Source organism: Atta cephalotes, assembly GCF_000143395.1.
Source record: "Atta cephalotes unplaced genomic scaffold scaffold00002, whole genome shotgun sequence".
In the NCBI taxonomy this organism is placed as follows: domain Eukaryota; kingdom Metazoa; phylum Arthropoda; class Insecta; order Hymenoptera; family Formicidae; genus Atta; species Atta cephalotes.
In genome coordinates, this window is record NW_012130066.1 from 3511125 (window position 1) to 3521120 (window position 9996).

Genomic DNA, 9996 nt, shown 5'->3' on the forward strand with positions numbered 1-9996 from the left:
ATATATATATATATATATATATATATATATATATATATATATATATATGACTTCTTAACGCGTAGCGTGAGTATGTGAACAGTTTATGATCGTATGCAATGAAGTATCATGAATAAATACTATCATGCACTGCATATAGAAGAAAACATAATATGATAATGGGCTTACAAAGCGTATGATGGAAAAGGCGGTAAAAACAGCTTGAGATAGTCCTTTCTCGTTGCTCACTCTCGGCTCTTCGTAAATAATAGTACTAGTCTGTACAAGCTTGGGCACTACATGCTTTGGGATTACTTTATTTTTACATCTTTCCAACTTCTTACCGGATAAAATTATATAAGGAAAATTATAAAGAAAATTGTATAGAATAGGCGTTTTTCAAAACCCTAAAAAATATTGCTTTCTGTGTGGCTGTAATATATAATACGTTAATATCTCACGAGCTTTTATTGTATCCTAAATAAAATAGAGAGTGAGTAAGGTATTGATAAATCGAAGTTTATTTCTCGATGGATTACATGAAAAATCAACGGTTTGAAATTTATCACTTACAATAATCTTTAGGAAAATAATTTAAAAAACAAAATAATGCAAGATAATTATAGTGCATTGTGCGTTTAACTTGATTGATAGCGTGTATAATTTATATTATCGCGATATATATATATATATATATATATATATATGTGTGTGTGTGTGTGTGTATATATATATATATATGTGTGTATATATATATATACGTTATAAGAAATGAGAAATACGTTGCTTCTTGAAGCAATCTTAAAAATGGTAAGATAATCATCACAAATATAATTACCATTTGATAGCGGGCTTATTACTTTGTTATGAACATATACACATACATACACAAACACGAAACTCAGAACTGTAATATGTATAAGCAATGTCAAAGTGACCATAGTTTTCTACAGATATTTTTGAGTTCTGTATCCGTAGGCCACAAGCTACAAAACTTAGAAAAGGCAAATTATAATTTCCTTTAAACTAAGTAGAATAAATTTTATATATATATATACATACAGCAGAAAAATATGATTTAAGATATAAGATTGTTTCATCCTCAGTTAAATACAAAAGATATTATATCTATTCTATAACAATAGATTATTAATAATGCCTTGTATTTCGTTATTTTATTAATAAAATACCAAACTTGCTTTTAAGATAAATGATTACATTGAATATATCCATAAATGCTTGACATAGGTAATATGATTCCCATTTTTACGTTGTGAAGTAATTTTATTACTCCCTATAATTTGTTATCATATAAAAAATAAAAAATATAAAAAAAATTGAGAAACAAATATGTTATATATATAATTATTTTATGCAATATATAAATATTGTATAATTGTATGTTGAAATTATTTCATGTACAAAAAAATGTCCTCAAATCATAAAATTATAATATGAAAAAAAAAATAATATATATATATATATATCATATACATACATACATACATACATACATACATACATACATACAAAATATTCAATCTTATATTTTTTAATTTGTAACTTGTTATAAATTTATAGTGTTATAATTTATATATTATATACACAATCAGCATTAAAAAGATGCATGAAAATAAATTAGATATTTTATAAAGATAATGTTAGTGGACTTTATTACATAGCTTATTATACGTTTAAAGCTTAATTTGGCGGATCGCAGAAATAACAAAAACTATTATTATTAAAAAATTTACATTTTTAATCTTAAATTACTTACATTACTTATAAAACAAAAGATTATGAAGATACGGGTAAAGATGCTGACTCCAGACGAATAGTGTTCCTCTGAGAATTACTATGATTTTTCTGTCGCCATTCAAGCCATCGTGATAATTCTGGACTTTGAGAGGCATCGTTAAGATCAGTTCGACCTTCTAACTGCTGATAATATGCTTCTCGAAGCAATCGAAAGATCTGTACATTTTTGTACGGTAATTGTGTCATAGGATCTAAATACTTAGCAGCCAATCTATCAATTCAAAAAATTTTTAATTTTTTAAACTGGTTTTTAAGTCAAATAAAACAAATAGAATTAAGAAATATAATGATATCAAATATATATATATATATATATATTTATTGATAAAAAAGATTATAAGCAATGAAAAAGCATTGGAAAAAAGCAGAGTATAGAGTCCGAAATTTCGGTTTCAGTTTTGGTCAGTTCAGATTGACAACGCGCCGATGAGCGTTTAAAAAACAAATGTTCGTTTTGTAATTATTAATTCATTGATTAAGACAATTTGAGTACAAACTTTGATATAATCTTGATAATAATAACTGTGATTTCTTTAAAAATTGAAAATGCAATATTATTATAGTTGGATATTTTAATAAAATCTTGTTTTTTAAAGAATATGAATTTGTCATAATTTCTGAAAAAAATCATACGATCTCTGTAAAATTAATCCAAAAATATTCGGTTTTGATTTCAGCCGAAATTGAATGACAACTAAATATTCGTTTTCAATTTCGGCCGGAAATCAAAATATGATTTCGGACTCTAAAGTATGTTGAAAAGGCATTTAAAGATTAATATTATTTTTTTCATAAATTATAAAATGTAGAAATACGCAATTGTAAATGTAAAAAACTTTTAAATTTTTTACCGCGTGATTGCACACAAAGGTTTCAGTGGTGGCCTTTGTTGTGTCGATTTCTTAAATATATCTGAATATGATTGTTCATTTTCAAAAGTAATAAACGTTCGTTCATAAAATGTCCCAGTTTCTTCGCCATGTATCTTTTTAGAAGCAGAGGGAGCAATATCTATAGATTTCTCTTTTCCATCTATTTTTGATTCTATTTCACTGAAATTTATTAAATGGAATTATAATATATTAAATTCAGTTTATTTTGAAAATTTATTTCGGACTTATCTCTTATTTATACCTTTCCATATCTTATCAGAAAAAATTAAATAAATGAAATATACCTCTTCTCTTTTTGAGAGCTATCAAAACCTGTATTATTAGAATTCCCTTTTTTCTCATCGTCACATTCAACATTAATTTTTTCTTCTTCATTTATTTGAGATAATACCATGACTGGCATAGACAATGATTGATATCTAATCATTGGTCCAACATGAGTTTTTCTCACAGTCCTTGTAGTTTTTTTTTCATTTTCCAGTTTCTGATATTTTTCTGCAAGTATAGAACAAGTACAGCTCTTTCTTAAAGATACATTCTTATTTAATCTTATTTTTTATTTTATTTATATTTTCTTCAAGAGAAAGTATCCAAATAAAGAATATTGTTAAATAAAGAATATTGTATTTTGTTTTACACATACCTAAGGATTTCAAATTAAGCTCCTCTGTTTGTAATGCTTCTTCCAATAATTCCTCCTGAGTAGGTTTCCATATATCATGTTTTACAACTTTCACTTTTCGTCTCTGATCTTCGTTTCTTTCACGCAAACGTTTCTGTGTAGCTGCTGACTTTGCAGCAGTAGAGCGGCGAATTGATTTTCTTTCTACATAACATGATAAAGTAGATATATTGAAAAGAAAACATTTAATATATTAATATACTATATAAAACATTTAATATATTAATATGCTATGTAAAACATTTAATATATTAATATTAATATATTAATATATTAATATATTAATATGCTAAATATTTATGTTACCTATACTATCTACATAAATCTTTTCTTGTTTTGGTTGTTTTATTTTTTTCTCCTTGGGCACTGAATATGTATGCAATGTGGCAGGTTTAGGCTCCTTATATGCTTTTGTTACTAATCTGCGTTTCTTTTTCGGTCCTTCTTGTTCAGTATCGGAAACTGGCTCATCATTTTCATCAATGCTAAAGTCCGAATCCACTTCATCCTCAGCTTCATCTTCTTCCCTAAAATTCAACCGTTTATATATTTTATTATGAGTTTTTGTTATATCAATGTAATAAGAATAAATGTAATAAAATTAATAAATTATAAAAATCACAAACAAGTAATCGTGATCCTGTTCCACTTCGTCAAAGCCACCATATGTAGTTTTGTAAAAATCATCTTCCTCTTCTTCGTTTAGCAATCTTGCCATTTTATTGCCAGCGTTTGCACGCTTTTCCCTTGTTGCAGCCATTGTTAGAAACTTTCTGCCCAACTTTCAATACAACTAATACGTATACGTTATGTAATTATATCTTGCACCTTAAAGCTTTGGAAAGGACAAAATGCAAAAATATTACACATTATTTTAATAATTGTTGATAAATCATTGTATTGTAAATAAGATATACTTAGATCAGAACCTTCAATCTTACAATATTCAATCCTATTTCAGTTTTTCTTTCCTCAGTTTACATTTAATAAGGATTTTTATTATTTTATCACTCGTTAAAAAGTTCACAAATGCTTTGTTCATAAATTTTGTTGTTCACGAATGCATGCAGGTATTAGCTGCTTTCAAATACAATCACTCGACAGCCTCAGTATTTCTATAAATTATGACAAAGAGAAATCTGAGAAAGGTTATGCCGGCCTTTTTCATGTTGTGTTGAGTCCAGATTTAACCAAGGTATCACTCCAACTTGTTGTTTATCATACATTAGATAAGGATGATATGACACCTGCGGAGCACCTAGATGAGAATCTAACACGCCTTTATCTAAAGTCATTAGATCTATAAAGTATCGCAATTGATTTCAGAACTGATGATGATGATTAAAATGACCGAAGTGCACATAGTACACTATTTAAAATACACATTGGGTGCTGTTAACCTTACATTTGATGTGTACTTTTATGTTCCTGAACAGTTCTGAATTGTATTTACATGTATCCTTTGTGCACTTTTATGCATTAGGGTGCTATTTCATTCGTGCGAATGAACAAATTTTGTCGTACAACAAATATATGCAAAGGTCCTCGGATCTCTCTATCTTACAGCCAATCAACAAGCTTGAAAAATTTGTCATACGACAAAAACGCACAAATGAAATATTCCTCTTAAACTTCTATAGCAAATAAATCCGTATTAAACTAAAAAACACTATGGTCTGTTTTCTGTTTCACTAGACTGCACTAGCATTCTCTTTCTCACTTTCAACAAATATCAAACATATATCTATCTCACTTTCCAAAAGTGTACGCTAGTTCAGTCACAGAAAATAAACCTATAAATTAAACGTACATATTCTTTTGGTCATAAATAAATTAATTACAATTCAAAACTATTGATTTACATACTTGACGGATTCATTTTCTCAAATAAAGTATGTATCATGATGAAAGTAAAAAAATACTTCCATCATGTGTTCACGTATCATTCACATATTCTCACACATTGAATCGTACAGATAAGATAGCCTGCATTACACTCTATTATAAAAATTCTGTATGTATTTTTCACTATTATCGCGATAAGTATTCTTCAATTAATACTCAATTCTACTATTAAAAATTGTAACTATATTGTACCAAATTGTAAACATTTGTTGATACAAGCTGATATAATTAGTATCATTCTATCTTTGTTATTTATGAAATGTCAAGAAAGATAAAATGATGTTTGTGTCGACTTGTGTCACAAAATGGAGAGTTTTCATAATAAACATATGTACAATAAAAATTAATCACTCTGCGAGATAACAAGGTCATTACATTTATATAATTCTTATTCTATAAAACATGTATTTCTCATTCTACATGTATAAGCAATGAAATGCTTATGTACTTATGAAATAGTGCCGAAACATTACCATATTATATCTTTTCATATGTTTTTTTATACATGCTTCCTATTTACTGATACAATTAAATCGACACATTACATAAATGTCGTTTTATCTTTTTTGACAATTCCATTCTAACAAAAATAAAAAAATATTTCTGTGGATTTGTATCATAAAATGGAAAATATCTTATATATTTGTATATATAATTCTTTCCCAATATGTGTACATACATTTATATTATTTTAACAAATAAAATAAGCTTGAATAAAATGAATTTGCTTTGTTATCAATATGATACATTTTGCTAAACAAAAATTAATAGTAATTTGACTTCATAATATTAATAATTTTTCAGTCAACAATATAAACGTAATGTAACATTTTTGAATAGGAAATTATATAATATTGTTACTGTTAGTTTGTTTTCAAGATGTTATAACATATATAATATCATAATATGTAATAATATTGCAATTATAATGTAACATAAAGATCTTTCAAAATTTCACAGATGTCTGTAATGTTCTTTGACTCCCATGTTGTCTAATCTTGTTTTTACTGCTTTGGTAGATATATAGTGGGGAGAAGTGCAGATATTGCATCATTTATAAAACCTCAAGCTTCAAGATTATTCAGTCAAAAAGCAAACCAGCAAAGTAGCAATCATGACTGAAACTGTGGAACAAATTTTAGAGCAATATATACCACAGAACAAATTGGCTGAAATAAAACGTATTTTATATGGGCATCCATCTACGTAAGATTTTATATTGCAAAATATATATCTTTTTCTATTTATGTATATATCATTTTATATATAAGATTTTATATATAATTTTATATATAAGAACATTTAGCCAAGGTTCCTATCACGCTTAATCTATAAGAACATTTATTTAATTATACTGATTAAAAAAAAAATTAAACTGCGAATAAAGATGTGTATGTTTTTATTTTGCAAATATTATCTTATAATTATTTGATCACGATAAAAAATATTTAGTTATAGCAATTTGTTTGTTTAATGCATATTTATAATATATTGAACGTATACTTGATCAGAGAATACAAGAAATTTATAATATAAAGTTCTTGAATATAATTTTGTAAAACAAAATTTAATTTAATTTAATTTAATTAAATTTATGCACAACATAAGTTTTATTTGATGTTAAAAAGTTAAAGCAATACACCCTTATGTATTATTTTTAGTCCATTGGGTATAGAATATGAAGATAAAAATTTTGAAGTAAAAGGATGGCAGATGCTTAGTCGAGTCCATGAAGAGCTTCGTGCCCCACGTCTAGTTCGCGTTGGACTGATTCAACATAGCATAGTAGCACCAACAACGGATCTTATTCAAAATCAGCGAGATGCAATACATAATAAAATTAAATCATATATTGTACAAGCAGCTCAATACAATGTTAACATTCTATGTCTTCAAGAAGCATGGCGTATGTGAAAAACCCATTAGTTAATATATAATATAATATAAATAATATATATAGTTATGAAATTATATTATATAACATTATAATTTTATTATATATGCAATATATAAATTTATATAATAGATCTATATGATTATTGCAGCTATGCCGTTCGCTTTTTGCACGAGGGAAAAGTATCCATGGTGTGAATTTGCCGAGGAAGCTGAAACGGGACCTACGACTATATTTTTGTCTGAGCTCGCTAAAAAATACAACATGGTAATAGTATCACCGATTTTGGAGAGAGATTCTGCTGACGGTGATACTATCTGGAACACCTGCGTAGTGATCAATACGGATGGTACAGTCCTTGGAAAACATCGAAAGAATCATATTCCTCGTATCGGGGATTTTAACGAATCGACTTATTACATGGAAGGCAACACAGGGCATCCAGTGTTTAATACTCCCTTTGCACGCATCGCGATTAATATATGTTACGGACGTCATCATCCATTGAATTGGTTGATGTTTGGCTTGAATGGAGCGGAGGTGAGTCATAGATTATTAAGCATTTCTAAATAAGATAATAAATAAATTTGGTGTGCAACATTATTTCTTATAAAATTTGAAATTGATTTTTTTTAGAGGAAAAATTTATCATTTCACAACTTTCCTAATTTCATAATCTAATTGATACATAATCTTATCCGAATTTCTCAACCATATAATCTCCTTATATTTTTCAGATTGTTTTTAATCCATCTGCAACTATTCAAGGATTATCAGAACATTTATGGCCAATCGAAGCAAGATGCGCTGCGATAGCAAATAGTTATTACACTTGTGCTATCAATCGCGTAGGAACTGAGCATTTTGCAAATGAATTTACTTCTGGTGATGGAAAACCAGCGCACAATGACTTTGGATTCTTTTATGGTTCTAGCTATATTACTGCCCCTGATGGCTCGCGAACTCCAAGTCTAAATCGGCACAAAGATGGACTTCTCGTTGGAGAATTGGACCTTAATATGTGTCGACATGTGAAAGATATTTGGGGATATAGGGTGAGTGTTTCATATTCTCTTATTATTCATTATATGTATAGAATAATATATATAATATATAAAATCATTATGGCAATAAGTTTGGCAAATACATTAATACTTGTAATTCAAGAAAATATTAAGTATAAATAATAATACTAGGTAGATATGTAGTGAACGGAATTAATTCACGGAATTAATAAAAATATGTACTTTAAATTTACTCAAAAAACGAATTATTTGAAAAGAAACGCATAGAGATTTAAATGAATTGTTATTAAAATATGATTGTGATAAGGAATGTATTTTATTAAAATATATATTCTAAAAATTCTTTTTTATACCTTCAACTATTCAAATTCTACTTTATTTATTTTGTTTATTTTGTGTATCTTTTAGATGACACAACGGCTCGACATGTATGCTAAAGAACTTGCTGAATACGTTTCAAAGAGAAGTGATAAACAAGATTAAAAACAAAACAATGTACTTATAAAGCCTTTACAAAGTTATAAATTAAAATTAAGTTTATTAATTTATAAATTTTAATAAATTAATTCAAATTTAAATGTTCTTGCAGCATCTATTGCTATAAATGTGATCAATTTTCACATTTTTAAAAATAAAATTCAATATTTTGCGCTTCAGACTCAGCATAGATTAAATTTTTAAATTTAAAATTTTTTAAATGAGTTAAACAAATTTTTCTAAGGTTAATAAAATTTATATTTTTCTATGCAAACGATTATTTATTCCATATGATTTTTATATACATAAATTGAAGTTCATATACATGAACTTCCATAAAATTTTCCATAAAGAGAAAATTATAGTTTCTAGTATCAATTTCTAATTTCTTGTGTTTTAATAAGATTTGTAAAATTTATGTACATTTTATAAAAAATTTGCGTTAGTCTAAAATCTTTTAATTGATGGTCAAAGTCTCACTATAAATGCTTCAAAACATGATTTATCAATCAGAAGAATTTTACTAAGTCATTGACCAAATATTTCAAAGTATTTGCACATCGTTCTCAATATAATTTACAATAACATTTTGTACAATATTAATATATAAAACCTATCTATTTTCAAATTTTGTTTTCGTGAATTGATACAGTAATTTACGATTTTATACAATAATGAAATTTTATACAATAACTAATTGATAAAAATATTTATATATATTTATAATATTTTCAGAAATATTGTTATTACTATTATGCTGAATATCAAACTATCAAATCAGTTAGATTTGTAATATATTTTGGATATATATTATATTTTATATCGAAAAAAGATTATAAAACATATAGCTTAGCTAAATTCAAAAACTGTCAATTACACAATTGTATTATTATAGCTTACAATTAAAAATATAAAAAAGATTTTTTTTCACAAAATATTTAATTATGTGAATTTTATTTTTTAGAAGATAACGATGCAATTGTATAATTGATATATGTAGCTAATTATAAAGTAAAAATATTAATAAAATATTAATAAAACACTGTAACCTTTAGTTATTATGTATTAGTATTAACGAAATCAATATAATATTTAATCATTGGGGTTCAAAATATATTCAAATCTTTTTAAATTATATATTTTATATATTATAAATATCTATTTAATTATACATTTATATTTTACATAATACCTTATTATATAATTTAAAAAATTTTCAGATTATACTTACTTATTTTATTCTCTATTGTATTTACAATATTTATCCAGTGGATGTACTGTCTACTACCGCGTTATGTGTTTGTTTGCGATAATGTAAAGCTT

General features: G+C 26.1%; 2 protein-coding genes across 2 annotated transcripts; one reads left to right on the plus strand and one right to left on the minus strand.

The window, feature by feature from the left end:
- Positions 1-1712: 1712 nt before the first annotated feature.
- LOC105620310 (vacuolar protein sorting-associated protein 72 homolog) lies at positions 1713-4132 on the minus strand. The gene is made up of 6 exons (XM_012201815.1): positions 3999-4132; positions 3679-3899; positions 3334-3516; positions 2975-3185; positions 2649-2849; positions 1713-2008 (listed from the first exon to the last, which is right to left on the minus strand). The coding sequence occupies exons 1-6, from the start codon at positions 4130-4132 to the stop codon at positions 1777-1779; spliced, it is 1182 nt and encodes a 393-aa protein (XP_012057205.1). The 3' UTR covers positions 1713-1776.
- Positions 4133-6391: 2259 nt separating this feature from the next.
- Positions 6392-8723, plus strand: LOC105620321 (beta-ureidopropionase). The gene is made up of 5 exons (XM_012201826.1): positions 6392-6483; positions 6939-7183; positions 7323-7711; positions 7909-8226; positions 8605-8723. Exons 1-5 carry the CDS (start codon positions 6392-6394, stop codon positions 8677-8679), a joined length of 1119 nt encoding a protein of 372 aa, XP_012057216.1. The 3' UTR covers positions 8680-8723.
- The last annotated feature ends 1273 nt before the right edge of the window (positions 8724-9996 follow it).